Below are 19,285 nucleotides of genomic sequence, written 5' to 3' on the forward strand. Positions count from 1 at the left end.
TATCAGAGGATTAGATAGTTGGATAGCATCACTGACTCCATAGACATGAGTTTGAGCAAGCTCTGGGAGTTGGTGATGGATAGGGAAGCCTGGCGTGTTGCAGTCCATGGGGTCGCAAAGATTTGGACATGACTGAATGACTGAACTGAACTGAAAATATTTTCACTTCAATGTGTATTCAATATAAAATTTTTAAGAAGATATTATACTTCTTTTTTTTGACTAAGTCTTTGAAATTTGGTTTGCATTTTACATTTACAGCACATCTCAGTTAAGACACATTTCAAGTGCCAAAGCCACAATGGCTTGTGGCTACCCTATTAGGTAGCACAACTCTAAATACTAAGACTTTGCCAAGTATATATATTGTACATATTTTCTATCACTGTAGGGCTTCTTTTTTCACTTTCTTTAAGGTATTCTTTCACGAATCAAAGTTCGGCAATACATCTATAATCTCCATTATGGTCTGTATTTTCTAGAACTGGTTTAAAAAATTCCTTCATGTTTCCTGTGTCATAAAGATATGTAACTATATTTGCTATTGAAAGTTTTAAAGTTTGCAAAGAACCTGGCTATATATATAGAAGATCCAATGGAATTAACAAAAAAAAAGTTACTAGAATATGTGTATTTAGCAAGGTTATTTTTTAAGATTAACATATACAATTCTATTATATTTCTACATACAAAAGCAAACCATTGGAAATTAAGAGCAATTCCATTAACGACCGCATCCAAAATATGAAATATTTAGGAATAAATTTGACAGAAATGTGCAAGGTGTATATACTAACAACTATAAAACACTGCAGAAAAACTAGACTAAATAAATGCAGAGATATACTCTGTCCATTATTAAAGACAGCAGTTTCCCCCAAATTGATCTGTAAGAGTCAACACAAAACCCAATTACAATCTTAGCAGGTTTCTTGTAATAAGTAGGCTGATTCTAACATTCATATGGAATTGCCAAGTCATCTTTGCCTCCATCTTAGTCTCCAGAGTGGGGTTCTGGTACAATCTTTGGAGATGATGTATATTTGTACATCCCTCAGAACCTTTTTGATATGAAGCCACACAAAGTGTTCTCTGTATAGGCAACTTTGTTCTGACTTGTGGGATGGACTCTGCCTTGAGTAAATGGGCCTGGGCATCTCAGACATTTCTGTCAGAAATTTAGCTTTGAACATTCCTCCAAATGCTGTTCATTCATCTGCTCTTCTCATTAAATGTATAATTTCTAGGGTCATTTAGATAAGCAGCAACATCCTTTCAAAACAAATGATCCTAGAACATCATCTCAGAACAGAAGCAAAAGGAAACTTTAACCCTTAAATTGACCCCCATTCTAATTACTTTTATCTCAACAGGCTCATTAAGGCTGGCAGATGCTAGACTCTGTCCTCCTTGTATTTAAGGGGACGGGCTTTGAGGAACTGTCAACATTTTCTGCTCTGATTTACACCACCTCCTTGTTCTCTGATACTGAGAAACTAACCCTCTCCCTCTAAATCCCTCTTTTGAGCCAACAATTCCTAGAAGAGGACATAATGGCCTGTGATGGTCAAATTGCAAGGAAGACATCTCCTTTCTGTAAGACACCTGCCTGACCAACACCCATCAACCTTGCAGCTGGCACATGGCTGCTTTTATCTCTTTCCTGTATAAAATCTTCACCTTCATTTTCAGAGAGAAACTTCCATTGGCTGTTCTCCCTGCGGCAACTGCTTGAATAAAGTACCTTTTCTGTCACCTTTTGAGATTCAAAGAATTTCTGAGAAACTGACAGCCCTTTACTATGACTCTTGAAAGATATTTTCAATGAACAAAGAATTATAAGTTGATGTCTATTTTTTCTCAGCATATTGACAATATAATTCAATTCTTTTCTGGATTCTGTTGAAAAATAAGCTGTTAATCTAACTGTTCTTGCCTTGAAAAATGATTTCTCTTTCTACCTTCATTAGCTGTTTTTAAGATTTTTTTCCCTCTGTTGTTTAGCAGTTTCACACTAAGACATTTTATTATGGATAGCATCTTACTTATGCTGCTGGGGATACTTTCTTAAATCTGTGGATTCAAATATTCTGAGTTATATTTTCAAATACTGTCTCTTCCCCATTCCCTCTATTTTCTCCTTCTAGAACTCCACTTTGAAATTTATCAGACTTCTTATCCTAATCCATTTTACATTCTGATCTCTTTCTCATATTTTTTTTCCTTTTTTAATTTAATTTTATTTTTAAACTTTACAATATTGTATTAGTTTTGCCAAATATCGAAATGAATCTGCCACAGGTATACATGTGTTCCCCATCCTGAACCCTCCTCCCTCCTCCCTCCCCGTACCATCCCTCTGGGTCGTCCCAGTGCACCAGTCCCAAGCATCCAGTATCGTGCATCGAACCTGGACTGGCGACTCGTTTCATACATGATACTATACATGTTTCAATGCCATTCTCCCAAATCTTCCCACCCTCTCCCTCTCCCACAGAGTCCATAAGACTGTTCTACACATCAGTGTGTCTTTTGCTGTCTCGTACACAGGGTTATTGTTGCCATCTTTCTAAATTCCATATATATGCGTTAGTATACTGTATTGGTGTTTTTCTTCCTGGCTTACTTCACTCTGTATAATAGGCTCCCGTTTCATCCACCTCATTAGAACTGATTCAAATGTATTCCTTTTAATGGCTGAGTAATATTCCATTTATCTTTTTGTTTCTTTAGACTTTGTTAAGGATACATTTTAATATCTGTCTTCCAGTTCATCAATTCTACTAAGTCAAATCTGTTAATAAATCTATAACCAAAATTTTAACTTAATGTATCATATTTCTTTTCTAGAATGTTATAATTATTTTAAAAATCTGTCTATTCCTTGCTCATATTTTCAATTCTCTTTTATTTTTAAAACATATTGTGATTATATATGTATATATATATCTAGAAAACAAACAAACAAACAAACCTAATACCTGAAACCTCTGCAGGTAATTGCTGTTGTCCTGTGTTTCTTTGATTCCTATTCAGGTGGCTAGTATCCTTAGATTTTTTATGATTTGGTCTGTGAACAGTTTTTTTTCCCTTGGAATTTTACCTATGTGAATGATTTGAAGTTTTGATTGAGGTTGATATTTCCAAAGAGAATTCTCATTTGCTTCTGCTAGACCCAAGGGGCTGCTGTAAAACCGGGACCCACTTTAGATTAAGACCTTAGCTGGAGGTTTTACAGACATAGGGAGCATGAATTCAGGCTGAAGGCACATGAAGGGCTGACTTCTGGTTCTTGGGGTGGAGTGGTTTGTTTTTCATCCACCTAAGGGTTGAGAAAGGAAAGTTGCCTTGTATTTTTCTGCATGGGAACAGTTTTATCTTTTACAGCAGCTTTATTGAAATATAATTCACATGCCATAAAATTCATCATTTTCAAGTATATATTCAGTGTGTGTTTTTAAAGTATATTCAGAGTTGTGCCACTGTCACCGCTATCTAAGTCTGGAATATCCCCAAAAGAATCTTTATCACCCCATTCTCATTAGCAGTCTCCTCAATCCTGCCTCCTTCTAGCCACTGACAACCATAAATCTACTTTCTGTCTCTAGAGATTTGCCCATTATGGGCACTTCATGGAATCATATAGTATGTAACCTTTTATAACTGGCTTCTTTCACTTAAAATAATGTTTTCAAGGTTATGCATGGTAGCTCTCACATTTCATCCACTCTCACAATGCAGGGTATAGACCTTAACATTCTAATTTTATCTGAATGTGACAAAGTTATTAACTTTTAGCCATTGGAATGTGAGCAGAAATAAGGTATATGACTTCCAGGTCATGTTCTTAAAAGACAGCTGCTTGCTCTCCATTCCTTTTTCCCCATTCCCACGGGCTGGCACAAAGTGATGGTAATGGTGAGTTGGCTGAAACTATGTAGAAGGTATTATTCTTCAAATTAACAGAGAAAGAGAGTAGAGACCTATGTCCCTTGACCATGCTGTGGTGCAGAGTTACAAGATTTAGTACCCCTGGAACATTGAAATTGACTGAAATAAACTTTATTTAGATAGATCACTTGGTTACAACATGTAATCTGTACACTAAATAACATAATTAGTATGTAGCATCTTTTATTTTATCATTTGTTTACTGGATATTATTACAATATTTTAAATAATAATAATGCTGCCGTGAACCTTGACTTCCTCTCCAATTATTTCCTTATTACACGTATCTAGAAGTGGGGTTGCTAGTCATAGGTTGAGAACATTATTAAATCTCTTGATAAGTATTGATGAATTTCCATTTAGAAAGATGGTTTGTTTTACTCTTGACAGTGCAAGATTGCTGGCAGCAGGAGATTGCTTTTTGATCCTTCTTTAAAACTTAAAAAATTACCTAAAAATTTTATTTGATACATTGCTTAGGGTAAATATAACTAACTAAAGAATAGTGAAAACTATTCATTTTTATTATTTGTATAAGTTCTGGTGCTAAGAAAACAATATATACCTCTTCAAGGAATTTAAAGTAAGCATGTAAGCATCCCTAAGCCTTTCAACTGGGAAATAATGGTAAAATTGTATTATGTTTGCAATATAATTATTTTTAAGTACATTAAAAAATGACATTTTCAGCATACACTGAACTTATTTTGGATTTCTGACTTGCATTTCCTGAGCTATAATTATAATGTTATTTTCCCATTTCAGCTCAATATTTTCTCATTTATATTATGGTTCTGTAGCAGAAAATGATTTTCTGTTTTCATAAACAACAGTAATATGTAAAATATACATAAGCAGTGATTTGACACAAATGAGGAACTAGTCCAATAACCCAGCTCCTCTTATAGCTAAATACTTCAATTGTTTTACATAGATAATGAGGACAATTGCCCAATTTTTGTTGTCTCATATTGGTAGCTTTTATTCTGTGAGAATGATAAACACAAAAAAGATAATTAGACCATACTCCCAATACAAGTGTGCTCTAAAATAAAAAAGTTAATGGATACATGTTATATGCTAATTATGGTAGATGTAGGCTGCTGCTGCTGCTGCTAAGTCGCTTCAGTCGTGTCTGACTCTGTGTGACCCCATAGATGGCAGCCCACCAGGCTTCCCCGTCCCTGGGATTCTCCAGGCAAGAACACTGGAGGGGGTTGCCATTTCCTTCTCCAATGCGTGAAAGTGAAAAGTGAAAGTGAAGTTGCTCAGTCGTATCCGATTCTTCATGACCCCATGGACTGCAGCCTACCAGGCTCTTCCATCCATGTGTCTATGTAGACACATACTCAAAAGTATACACTCTGTCTGTACAAATATAAAAGCTATTGTTTTTGATTAAAATCTACTTCACACACGATTTTTATTTGGAGTTGTGGGAAGCAGCCTGCAAGATATCCCCCAGTGATTCCACTTCCTGGTATTCATGCCCCAGTGTAGTTTCCACTGAATAGGGTTAACGTGTAACTAATGGGCTTCCCTGGTAGCTCAGATGGTAAAGAATCCACCTGCAATGCAGGAGACCCCAGTTCGATTCCTGGGTTGGGAAGATTCCCTCTAGAAGGGATAGGCTACCCACTTCAGTATTCTTGCCTGGAGAATTCCATGGACAGAGGAGCCTCACAGGCTATATAGTCCATGGGGTTGCAGAGTTGGACACAACTGAGCAACTTGAACTCACAATATTGTGGAAAAATAGAGTATGATTTCTGAAGCTAGTTCATGAAAGATATTCTGACTCCTGCCTGTCTGTCTTTTGGATCACTTGTTCTGGGGAAGCCAGATGCCATGTCATGGGAACACTCAAGCAGCCTGAAGGGGAGCTACACACGAAGATAAACTCAGGCATCACTGACAACAACCAGCATTAACTTGCCAGGCATATGAGTGAATCACCTTGGAAGTGAATTCTTCAGCTTCAGTTAGGATTTCAAATGACAGCAGTCTATGAACAACACTGAGCTAGACTCTCTCAAGCTATTTCTGGATTCTGATGCATATAAACTATCAGATCAGATCAGATCAGATCAGTCGCTCAGTTGTGTCCGACTCTTTGTGACCCCATGAATCGCAGCACGCCAGGCCTCCCTGTCTATCACCAACTACTGGAGTTCACTGAGACTCACATCCATCGAGTCAGTGATGCCATCCAGCCATCTCATCCTCTGTCGTCCCCTTCTCCTCCTGCCCCCAATCCCTCCCAGCATCAAAGTCTTTTCCAAAGAGTCAACTCTTCGCATGAGGTGGCCAAAGTACTGGAGTTTCAGCTTTAGCATCATTCATTCCAAAGAAATCCCAGGGCTGATCTCCTTCAGAATGGACTGGTTGGATCTCCTTGCAGTGCAAGGGACCCTCAAGAGTCTTCTCCAACACCACAGTTCAAAAGCATCAATTCTTCGGCGCTCAGCCTTCTTCACAGTCCAACTCTCACATCCATACATGACCACAGGAAAAACCATAGCCTTGACTAGACGAACCTTTGCTGGCAAAGTAATGTCTCTGCTTTTGAATATGCTATCTAGGTTGGTCATAACTTTCCTTCCAAGGAGTAAGCGTCTTTTAATTTCATGGCTGCAGTCACCATCTGTAGTGATTTTGCAGCCCAGAAAAATAAAGTCTGACACTGTTTCCACTGTTTCCCCATCTATTTCCCATGAAGTGGTGGGACCGGATGCCATGATCTTCGTTTTCTGAATGTTGAGCTTTAAGCCAACTTTTTCACTCTCCTCTTTTACTTTCATCAAGAGGCTTTTTAGTTCCTCTTCACTTTCTGCCATAAGGGTGGTGTCATCTGCATATCTGAGGTGATTGATATTTCTCCTGGCAATCTTGATTCCAGCTTGTGTTTCTTCCAGTCCAGCATTTCTCATGATGTACTCTGCACAGAAGTTAAACAAACAGGGTGACAATATACAGCCTTGACGTACTCCTTTTCCTATTTGGAACCAGTCTGTTGTTCCATGTCCAGTTCTAACTGGTGCTTCCTGACCTGCATACAAATTTCCCAAGAGGCAGATCAGGTGGTCAGGTATTCCCATCTCTTTCAGAATTTTCCACAGTTTATTGTGATCCACACAGTCAAAGGCTTTGGCATAGTCAATAAAGCAGAAATAGATATTTTTCTGGATCTCTCTTGCTTTTTCCATGATCCAGCGGATGTTGGCAATTTGATCTCTGGTTCCTCTGCCTTTTCTAAAACCAGCTTGAACATCAGGAAGTTCACGGTTCACATATTGCTGAAGCCTGGCTTGGAGAATTTTGAGCATTACTTTACTAGCGTGTGAGATGAGTGCAACTGTGTGGTAGTTTGAGCATTCTTTGGCATTACCTTTCTTTGGGATTGGAATGAAAGTTGATCTTTTCCAGTCCTGTGGCCACTGCTGAGTTTTCCAAATTTGCTGGCATATTGAGTGCAGCACTTTCACAGCATCATCTTTCAGGATTTGGAATAGCTCAACTGGAATTCCATCACCTCCACTAGCTTTGTTCGTAGTGATGCTTTCTAAGGCCCACTTGACTTCACATTCCAGGATGTCTGGCTCTAGGTCAGTGATCACACCATCATTATTATCTGGGTCGTGAAGATCTTTTTTGTACAGTTCTTCTGTGTATTCTTGCCATCTCTTCTTAATATCTTCTGCTTCTGTTAGGTCCATACCATTTCCGTCCTTTATCGAGCTCATCTTTGCATGAAATGTTCCTTTGGTATCTCTGATTTTCTTGAAGAGATCCCTAGTCTTTCCCATTCTGTTGTTTTCCTCTATTTCTTTGCATTGATCGCTGAAGAAGGCTTTCTTATCTCTTCTTGCTATTCTTTGGAACTCTGCATTCAGATGTTTATATCTTCTTTTCTCCTTTGCTTTTCGCTTCTCTTCTTTTCACAGCTGTTTGTAAGGCCTCCCCAGACAGCCATTTTGCTTTTTTGCATTTCTTTTCTATGGGAATGGTCTTGATCCCTGTCTTCTGTACAATGTCACGAACCTCATTCAGTAGTTCATCAGGCACTCTATTAGATCTAGGCCCTTAAATCTATTTCTCACTTCCACTGTATAATCATAAGGGATTTGATTTAGGTCATACCTGAATGGTCTAGTGGTTTTCCCTACTTTCTTCAATTTGAGTCTGAATTTGGCAAGAAGGAGTTCATGGTCTGAGCCACAGTCAGCTCCTGGTCTTGTTTTTGCTGACTGTATAGAACTTCTCCATCTTTGGCTGCAAAGAATATAATCAATCTGATTTTGGTGTTGACCATCTGGTGATGTATGGCACCATAAATGTTTATTGTGTGAAGCTGCTAAATTTGGGGGTTTTATAATATAGAAATTGATTACTAATATAGGGGCTTTTGAATATAAAATGATTCATTTTGATATTTGGCAAAACTAATACAATTATGTAAAGTTTAAAAATAAAATTAAATTAAAAAAATTGAAAGGCAAAAGAGGAAACTTCTACAGTAAATTAAAATCTATATTTCCAAGGGACTTTTGAATATGAAATGAAGATCAATTAATCTGAATAAGAAACTGAAAGGCAAAAGAAACCTTTACAGTAAATTAAAATCTATATTCCTATGTAACTTTTAATTCATCAAAAATTTACAACATACTATTATGTATAAGAGCCTGTTAATTTTTTCACACTGTAGAGCCAGTGCTTCACTCCTACGTAGGTCCTCTAGCCTTGTCTTCTGAGTTCAGCCTCTTTACAAGGTACATGCATATACTTCCAAGGAATACCCCAGGCTAGTGCTAAGGTAGCAGAGAGACTTATGGGACACATTACCTCTACTCAAGGTTTTCCTAAGCTTTTAGAACATTTCCCATGGTACCTTTGTATAAACGTAAAAACCTCTCACACCCCTTTATACTAAATGAAGTTCAAATACTCTATAAATGGCCCCCAAAATAAACTGAGGTTATGAAACTGTCTTTAAGCTATATGCAATCTCATCACCCTTACCCCCCATTCCCACCTCAGGAAATGTACAACCATCTGGAGAATTATCTTAATTTTGAACATTAGCACCCCCAATGTATACTTTTTCAGGGAACTATGCAGAGTAGTTTCCAAGATTAGAGTAAAAATAAGTTTCATTTTCACTGCCATTGGCTCAGCAAGGCAAATAAAGGAAACAAGTATGATAGCTCAAAAAAAAAAAAAAATCTTGAGATACAGCGAGTTCATGGGTCAAAAAGATTGAACAAATCAAGGATACAAATTGGTCTACAACTAATAGCAATTTGAAAGGTGGAGATGGATGTCAGTGACATGCAGTAACTAAGTACATTTAAAGGCCTATCATTAAAAAAAAAAGTACAGAGACAAAGAGGAATATAATATCTTCCCACAACTGAAGTCTGACTATTGAGGAGCATTTGTTGAGCTATGAGTTCACATTTCCCAGAAAGAAAATTGGTAGACCTTTCAGTTCACTGGTCCAGAGAGAATCAAATTTATAGCAGCATAATTTGTAACCTTTCTGAATCATTAGAGTAAGAATTTGTTCCTGATCTGTACTAAAGAAGCTGTTATATACAAAATACATAATGAAGATAGATGCCAATTTTTTCTTCAATTCCACAAAAAAACAGATCATTGTGAAGAAAAATTATACACAATACTTATCATGATATTTATTTGGAAGTATTCCAATCTTCTTAGTACACAGAGAAATCAGGGAAATTCTAAAACTGCCTCTGAGCTTCCCACACCAGCTATTCAACTTCAAATCCTTGGCATTTGTGCAGAGAGGTAATTGATACTGACATGTTCTCAATGAGAATTGTAAACTAAGAAAAATTTGTGGGTAAAGTCTTGTCTGAAAATAATACAAACAGAAAAGCAACTTATTCTCAGTAAGATTTGGCAGGCCCATTTCCAAAGGAGGCTCTATGGGTAGCAGAGTCATAAACAGAGAAATTCCCTTAGAGATGATGACAATCTACTTGAGAGGCTGACATTTTGGCACAGCCTAATTTCTTTTGGCACAAAGATAGGATTTAAAATTGGTAGTATTCCACTATGAGATTATTTTAAAAGTCAGATAGTTGATCCCATAATTGACTCCCCTCCCTACCCAGTATCTTCTTTTGTCTTTAGCTGAAGCTGAAGATGTTATTTAAGTGAAGGGTTGGACCATTTTAAGGAGTTACTCAGTTTTCCTGGGTGTCTTCTATGTAGCAAGTGGGTATACATATTATTACATTTCTGTATTTTTTTTTAATAAAAAGATTACTAGAGTAGGAATATTCACTGAAGGTACTAGTGCTGAGAGAAACAGGATTTAATTGGGAGTCAGCTGACTTACCTTCTTGTTCTAGCTTGGCAATTAATTAGTTGGCTTTGTCAGTCTTAACAAATTATTTAAAATGACTGAAATTCAGTTTCCTCATCTATAAAATGAAGAACTAGGATCTAGGAATTATTAGTTGGAGGACAGTCAATATTGTGTTGAGGAAGATTCCCAGGCTGCTTGGACCTCATTAGGAAAGCACACTGTAACCAAATAGTAATGTGTGCCAGGGTAAGACATGGTGAAGAAATGGCTGGAGGAGGGCCCATCACTACCCTTGGACTCAATCATTTTTAAGAGCACTTACAACTATAAGATTCTATCACTATTCATTGAATATAACTAGCCAGAAAGCCCATGATAGATCATTACAACAAAAATATACATTTAGGAAATATAAAGAGCTAAGTAATGAACAGATGGAACATTCTTTATTTTTAAAGACTTTTTTGAAGAGATCATGATTATTTTAAAGCAATTGTTAAAAATGAAAAGTAAACTCAATGGTAGGGACTAGGTTGCGTAGATAAAAACCTAAGATCATGATCAGAACATGGTCATTCATTTCTTAGACCTGAGGCAATATTATGCCTATCAGGTATAATGTCCAGCACTTCATTAAAATGCTTTATACTTTACCTGTCATACCATTGTAAAACTCTAAATAGCTACAGCACCATTTCAAAAACCACTGTAGTCTTTACCACCTAAATTAAAAGAAAATGCAGTAAGAAAGAGCTCTGGCAATTGACTGTCACATTTTTAATCCATGGTTTTGCTGCTGTTATTGGGGAGATCATTAACCTATTTCTCAATTATTGTGCATTAACAAAAACTTAGTTAAAATGTACATTAATCAAACAACCAACTAGAAAATTTTTAGAGTGATTTTTAGTCTAGAAAAATTTATACATTCATAAAAATATTTTAAAGTGCATTCTGATAAAGTTGTAAAATCATATAAGTATAGGGAAATTACAGAAGTTAACAAATTCAAATTCATTTCCTCTTGTGATGCTTGGTACTCAGTTATTTGACCATAGTGAATTAACTGTTCTTGGATCAAGGTTACAGTAAAATCTAGCAGCAAGATAATATACTAATTTTAAATTTCAATATCACTGAAATTTTCCAGATAATAAAACCTAGTTAGTCCATATGATAGTTTTGAACTTTACTGGAACTCTGAAAAGAATAAAATAAAATTGTTACAAAAAAAAAAAATAGGTAAAATCTGCCTTCATATGTTCTTGGCAGCCTTGATAATATTAACCTTTTTTTTCTATAATAAACAACATGATCAAACATCATTTTGTATTATTTAAACAAAAACATAAGTCATTTAAGGGCTTTTGGTCCCAGAAGCCATCTTTGAGCATCTGAATGGGAAGAATATTTTTCTTGCTTCTAAGCTAATCCTTTAAAATTCTGATTGTGGGTTTACTTTTATATCTATTAAATGCATACATATGATATTTGAGATTTTCTGGCTTTAGGGATAGGGTAAGTCATTCTAGAATATCTTTGACCTTAAAGTAAATTGCTTTTGTAACCCTAAAAATAATGAGCTAAGTTATTCACTCATAAAACAAAATATTTATTGAGCCATGCACCGTTCCAGGTGCTACAGCAGTGAACAATAGAGAAGTTTCTTTTTGCACAGATTTTATATTCTAGCTGCTGGAGATGGGCTAGCAAATAAACAACTTCAGATAATGGCAACTGTCATGAAGGAAGAAATACCAGAGTGAAAAACATAGAGAAAAACTAAGTGGACATGGGCGTTCAATTGACTAGTCAGGAAAAATGGGGCCAGCTTCATGAATGTGTGGCATGTGCTATTGCACAGGCCCATGCTTAGAAGAGCTGGTTTAATGCTCTGTTGTCACTGTCTTGAAGTTTTTAATGTCCCTGGTCTTGCAGAGAAGTGAGATCTGAATGGCAAGTAGGAGCTAGATCTTGTGACAATAGTAGAAGGACATTCTATGAAAAGGAATAGCAACAAAACCTAGAAGCAAAAAAAAAAAAAAAAATAGTTAAATGATTTAAAGAAGATAGCTAAGTGATGCTGGGAGGGATTGGGGGCAGGAGGCAAAGGGGACGACAGAGGATGAGATGGCTGGATGGCATCACCGACTCGATGGACATGAGTTTGGGTAAACTCCAGGAATTGGTGATGGACAGGGAGGCCTGGCGTGCTGCAGCTCATGGGGTCGCAAAGAGTCGGACATGGCTGAGAGACTGAACTGAACTGAACTGAACTGAAGATATGAATAAAAGACTATAAAATAATCAGATTTGAAAAAGAATCAAATATGACTTAAATAGTCATAGGAAAGAAACCCTTCAATAGATGTGCTAACCATCAGATTAGACCCCAGTGAAGAAAATCAAAGACTGGAGAATGATCTGACATGTTCCCAGAACATGGCACTAAAAAAGACACAAAATAAAGACAGAGAGGGCAGAATGTGATGGCCAACATGCATCTCACTGAAATTCCAGAAGGACAGAGGAGAGAATTTGGGAAGAGGGACAATATTTTGAGATACAGGATACTGAGAATTTTTGGTGATTGATGAGAAACAAGACTTCATATTTATGAAGAACAATGATCACTAGCAGGATAAGTAAAATTAAATTCATATCAACGTACATTACGGGAACTACAGAATACTAAAGACAAAGAACAGGGATTAAAGCATCCAAAGAAAGCAAAGAATACTTTAAAATAAATGATAACTAGCCTGGCATCTGCCTATTCAGAAGACTATGAAATGACATTTTCAAAGTATTATGAGAAAAAACTGTAAATCTAGATTTTTGTGAACAGATTATTATCAATAAACAGTGATGCAAAAATAAGCAAAATTTCAGACAACTCTTGGGAGAGCTGTATATAAATGCTCTTGTAAAAAAGGCTTCTGAAGGATACAGTATAAAGAAGAAATATATACATATATATTTATATTTATTTATATATGTATATATTCTTGATATATAAATAAATTTATTTATATATCTATATATTCTTAATATATAAATAAATATAAATATATATATTTATTCTTGGACTTTCCTGGTAGCTCAGCTAGTAAAGAATCCTCCTGCAATGCAGAAGACCCCAGTTCCATTCCTGGGTCAGGAAGATCCCCTGGAGGAGGGCATGGCAGCCCACTCCAGTATTCTTGCCTGGAGAATCCCCATGGACAGAGGAGCCTGGTGGGCTACAGTCCCTCAGATCACAAAGAGTGGGACATGACTGAGCAACTAAGCACACACATATTTCTTCTTATATATAGTCATATATTTATGAATGTAAGTTTAGAAAAAAACAGAAGGAAAAATATGGAACAAGAAATTATGACGGGATGGCCAAAATAGTAGAGGAGGAAGACCCTGAAATAATCTCCTCCCATGAGTTCAGTTCAGTTGCTCAGTTGTGTCCGATTCCTTGCGACTCCATGCACTGCAGCATACCAGGCTTCCCTGTCCATCACCAACTCCCAGAGCTTACTAAACTCATGTCCATTGAGTAGGTGATGTTCTCCAATCATTTCATCCTTTGTTATCCTCGTCTTCTCCCACCTTCAATCATTCCCAGCATCAAGGTCTTTTCCACTGAGTCAGGTGGCCAAAGTATTGGAGTTTCAGCTTCATCCATCAGTCCTTCCAATGAATATTCAGTACTGACTTCCTTTAGGATGGACTGGTTGGATCTCCTCTCATGGACACACCAAAATTATAACTACTTATAGAGCAATTATCTATAAGAACAACCTGAAGACTACCAGGGAAGATTTTACATAACCAAAAACATAAATAAGGAACCACAATGAGATGGGTAGTAGAGCCAAAGATGGGCTATAATCAGGACTACCAGGTTGGTGACCCACAAGTGGGAGGAATATCACAATCATAGAGATCCTCCTCAGAGAGTGATAGTTCTGAGTCCCACATTGGGCTCCCCAGCCTGGGGATTCTGCACCAGGAAGATGAACTCCCAGAAGGTCTGGCTCTAAAAACCCGTGGGGCTTACATTCAGAAGAGCGTGAAGGACTTCAAGACAGAGACTCCATTATTAAGGGCATATGCAAAATCTTACATGCTCTGACTTCCCAGCACAGAGGGGTTTGTGTCAGGCCCACTTGCTGATCTTGGAGAGCTACCTGGAGAGGTAGGAGGCAATTGGGACTTCCTGTGGGAAGGAGATACTGGCAACAGCAAGTTTGGAGAGCTAATTACACTGTGATAACACTGGCTCCAATACTTTGGCCACCTGATGTGAAGAGCTGACTCGTTTGTAAAGACTCTGATGCTGGGAAAGAATGAAGGCAGGAGAAGAAGGGGACGAGACAGGATGAGATGATTGGATGGCATCACTGACTCAATGGACATGAGTCTGAGTAAACTTGGGGACTTGGTGATGGACAGAGAGGCCTGGTGTGCTACAGTCCATGGGGTTGCAAAGAGTTGGACACGACTGAGTGACAGAACTGAACTGAACACTGGCTCTGGCAAGTGCTATTTGGGAATCTTTCCTATAGCCTAGTAGTGCTGGGAACCTGCCCCAGTGTTAGCACCAACGCTGAGGTGCTAGTGCAGAAAGTCTAGGAGGGACTTGGCCCCATATAATAGCAGACCTGCAGTCACCACATGAGCCACCTGGGCTGGGAACCAGTCCAGCCTACCACATGCCCAAAGCAGTCAGTCTCCCCACATCAGAAGAGCATATACATCTCATTTAAAAGATACCCCTAGAGCATATAGTTCTAGTGAACAGGGGGGACTGTTGCTCAGACACATAGGAGATCTTCTATATAAGGTCAGTTCTTCAAGACTGGGCAATGTAACGACCTGCCTAACAAAGAAATAAACACAGAGAACTGAGCAAAATGAGCTGACCAAGAAATATATTGCAAATGAAGGAGCAAGAAATAAACTCAGACAATGAACTACACAAAATGGAGATAAGTGATCTATCTGATAAAGTATTCAAGGAAATCATCATAAAGATGCTCAGTGAACTAAGGAGAAGAATGGATGACCACAGTGAGAATTTCAACAGTTACAAGATATGAAGAACCAAATAGCTAAAAAATACAATAGCTGAAATTAAAAAGTGCACTAGAAAGAATCATTGCAGATTAGATATTACAGAGAAACAGATATATGATCTAGAGAAGACAGATTAGTGGAAATCATCTAAGCCGAACAGAAAAAAAAAAAAATCAAAAAATGAAGGTAAGTTAAAGAGACTCAGAGACAATAAGTGTTATACCTAAACTTATATTATAAGGATCCCACAGGAGAACAGTGGGAGAAAGAAGTAGAGAAATTATTTGAAGAAAGAAGAATTTAAATTTTCCCTAACCTGGCAAGGAAACAGACATCTAGGTCCTGGAAGCAAAGATAGTCCCAAACAAACTTAATCCAAAGAGGTCTATACAAAGACACAATAAATAAAAAGGAAAAAATTAAAGATAAAGAGAGAATATTAAGAAAACAGCAAGAGAAAAGCAACTATATAGAAGGAAACTCTAAAAAGACTACTATCTGACTTTACAGCAGAAACTAGAGGAGAGTGACATGCTATATTCAAAGAAATTAAAGGAAAAAACCTCCAAAAACAATATTTTATCTGGCTAGGTTATCACTTGATTTGAAGAAGAGATAAAGAGTTTTGCAGACTAGCAAAAGCTCAAAGAATTCAGTACCACTAAACCAGCTTTACAAGAAATGTTGAAGAAACTTCTCTAAGTGGAAAAGAAGGGCATAACTACAAATATAAAAATCATAAAAGGGAAAATCTCATTGGTAAAAGAAAATATACACTAAAGGTAGCAAAACAAAACCTCATTAAGCTAGAAGGAATGTTAAAAGACAAAAGTATCAATATTATCTATATTCACAATAAAAGTTTAAGAGATACACAAAACAAAAAGATGTAAAATATGATGTCAAAACCATTAAACATTGGAGTATTAAAATTTAAGGTGGTTAGAATGTGTTTGAATTTAAGAGATTATATGATTATTTAAAATGATCATATATTTATATATGTGTATTACATATATATAGAGTTAAATATGAACTTCACAGTAATAACAAACCAAAAACTTATAACAGATAAACGCACAAAAAAGAATGGAGTTCAAAAATAACACAAAACTAGTCAAATTACAAAGGAAGAGAGACCAAGCAAAAGGAGCCCCCCAAAACAAACAAAAAATCCCAAACTACAAAATAACCAGAATAAAAATGAACAAAAGGGCAATAAATACATGCCAATCAATAATTAACTTTAAATCAACAATATGCTCTAATGTAAATGTATAGACTGGTTGAACAGATACGAAAACAAAATCTGCATATATGCTGCTTACAAGATGACTTCAGATCTAAAGATACACACAGACTGAAATTGAAAAGATGGAAAAAGATACTGCATGAAATGTAAATCAAAGAAAGCTGAAGTATAAACACTTCTATCAGACAAAATAGACTTTAAAACAAAGACTGTAACAAGATGTATAGAACAGTCTTACGGACTCTGAGAGAGAGGGAGAGGGTGGGAAGATTTGGGAGAATGGCATTGAAACATGTAAAATATCATGTATGAAACGAGTTGCCAGTCCAGGTTCGATGCACGATACTGGATGCTTGGGGCTGGTGCACTGGGACGACCCAGAGGGATGGAATGGGGAGGGAGGAGGGAGGAGGGTTCAGGATGGGGAACACATGTATACCTGTGGCGGATTCATTTTGATATTTGGCAAAACTAATACAATTATGTAAAGTTTAAAAATAAAAAAAAAAAGAGACAAAGAAGTACATTGCATGATGACAAAAGGATTAATCAAGAATAAGATACAACAATTGCAAATATATATTCCCTCAATGCTGGAACACCTAAATGCATAAATTGAATAGAAACAAACATAAAGGGAAAAAAATTGACAGTAAGACAATACTAGTGGGGGGACTAACATACCACATAAATCAATGGAAAGACGATACAGACAGAAAATCAGTAAAGAAACACTGGCAATAAACAGCACATTAGATCAGATGGTTTAGTAGATATACAGAAAACGTTCCATGAAAAACAGGCAAAACACACATTAAAAAAAAAAAGCATAAGGAACTTTCCCCAGGATAGAAAACAGTCAAAATTTAAAATATTAAAATTACATTAATTTTGTTTTCTGACCACAAATGTATTAGATTATGAATCAACTAAAAGAAAAAAAAGACCCTATGAAATGCACAAATGTGGACTGTAAACAATACTAAACAACCAATGGGTCACTGACAAAATCAAAGAAAAAAATTAAAAAAAAAAAGATTAGAAGCAAGTAAAAGTGGATAAAAACACACTGAAATATATAATATGCAGCAAAAGCAGTTCTAAGTTTATAGTGATAAAAGCCTACCACAGGAAATGAGAAAAATCATAAATAAATGATCTAATCTTTCACCAAAAGGACTAGAAGAAAAAGAAAAACAAAAAAATCCAATATTAATATTAATGGAAAGAAAGAAATAAGAAAGATCAGAGCAGAAATAAAATAGAGACTAAAAAATGTAATAGAAGAGACCAATGAAACTAAGAGCTGGTCTTTGGGAAAGATAAACAAGATTGATAAAACTTCAGCTAGATACATCAAGGGAAAAAAGGGCTCAAATCAATAAAATCATGAATGAAAGAAGAGAAGTTATAGCCAACAGAACAAAATTACAAAGGATCATAAAAGGTTACTATGAATAATTATATGCCAATGTAATGGACAATCCAGAGGAAATGGCTAAATGTCTAGAAATCTATAATCCCCCAAGACTGATTTAGGAAGAAATTAAAAATAGGAACAGACTAATTAGCAGCAAAGACATTGAATCAGTAATCAAAACTATGCACAACAAACAAAAGTCCAAGCCACATGACTTCAGAGGTGAATTCTACAAAAACTTAGAGAGCTAACATCCATCCTTCTTAAACTATTCCAAAACAATGAAGAGGATGGAACAGTTCTGAACTCATTATACAAGACCAGCATCATCTTGATAATACCAGACCAAGGCACTACAAAAAAATAAAATTATAGGCCAATATCACTGATGAAAATAGATGTCAAAATCCTCAACAAAATACTAAGAAACTTAATTCAACAATATGTTGAAAGGATTATGCACCATGATTAAGTGGGATTAATCCTAGGGAAGCAAGGATGGTTCAATAGCTGCAAATACATCAATATGAAACCCCACCTTAGCAAAAAAAAAATGATCATTTTAATAGATGCAAAAAAAGTTTTTTGAAAAATTCAAAATTTGTTTATAATACAAACTCTTAACAAAGGTGGTATAGAGGGAACATACCTCAAAATATAATAAAGGATATATATGACAAACCCACAGCCAACTTCATATTCAACAGTGAGAAGCTGAAAGCATTTCCTCTAAGGTCAAAGTGATGATAAGCATGTCCATTCTGGCCACTGTTATTCATCATAGTATTGGGATTCCTAGCCACAGCAATCAGAAAAGAATACAAAAACAAAATAAAAGGAATCCAAATCAGAAAGGGAGAAAAAAAAACTGTCGTTGTTTGCTAGTGACATGATACACTACATAGAAAATTCAAAAGATACTATCAAAAACTATTAGAACTAATAAGTAAATTTAGCAATGTTACAGGATACAATATTAAGTACTTGTACTCTGAAAACTATATTACATTAATGAAAAATTAAAAGACACAAATGGCTATATATAAATCATGCTTATGAACTAGAAGAATAAAATTGTTAAAATGTCCATACTATCTTAGTAAATCTACAGATTCAATGCAGTGCTGACTAAAATACCAAGTACATTTTTTTTTCACAGACCTAGAACAAATAATTACAAAGTTTTTATGGAAACTCAAAGACTCAATATCCAAACAAATCTTGAGAAAGAACAGAGTTAGAGGTATCA

At 36.2% G+C, this 19,285-nt stretch overlaps 1 protein-coding gene across 3 annotated transcripts in view; it reads right to left on the reverse strand.

Moving 5' to 3' along the window:
* The window catches only part of SLC2A13 (solute carrier family 2 member 13), a 531,951-nt gene that overhangs the window by 44,627 nt on the left and 468,039 nt on the right, over positions 1-19,285 (reverse strand). The window contains exon 9 of one of the 3 annotated variants that reach the window (XM_025283990.2): positions 3,005-3,322. The exons of the other annotated variants lie outside the window; for them this stretch is intronic. Within the exon in view, the coding sequence (XP_025139775.1) occupies positions 3,256-3,322 (67 nt within the window). The 3' untranslated portion in view covers positions 3,005-3,255. Of the gene's footprint in view, positions 1-3,004; positions 3,323-19,285 lie in introns of those variants that run through there. 3 annotated transcript variants of the gene reach the window in all.

The sequence above is a fragment of the Bubalus bubalis genome, chromosome 4, assembly GCF_019923935.1.
Source record: "Bubalus bubalis isolate 160015118507 breed Murrah chromosome 4, NDDB_SH_1, whole genome shotgun sequence".
Lineage (NCBI taxonomy): Eukaryota > Metazoa > Chordata > Mammalia > Artiodactyla > Bovidae > Bubalus > Bubalus bubalis.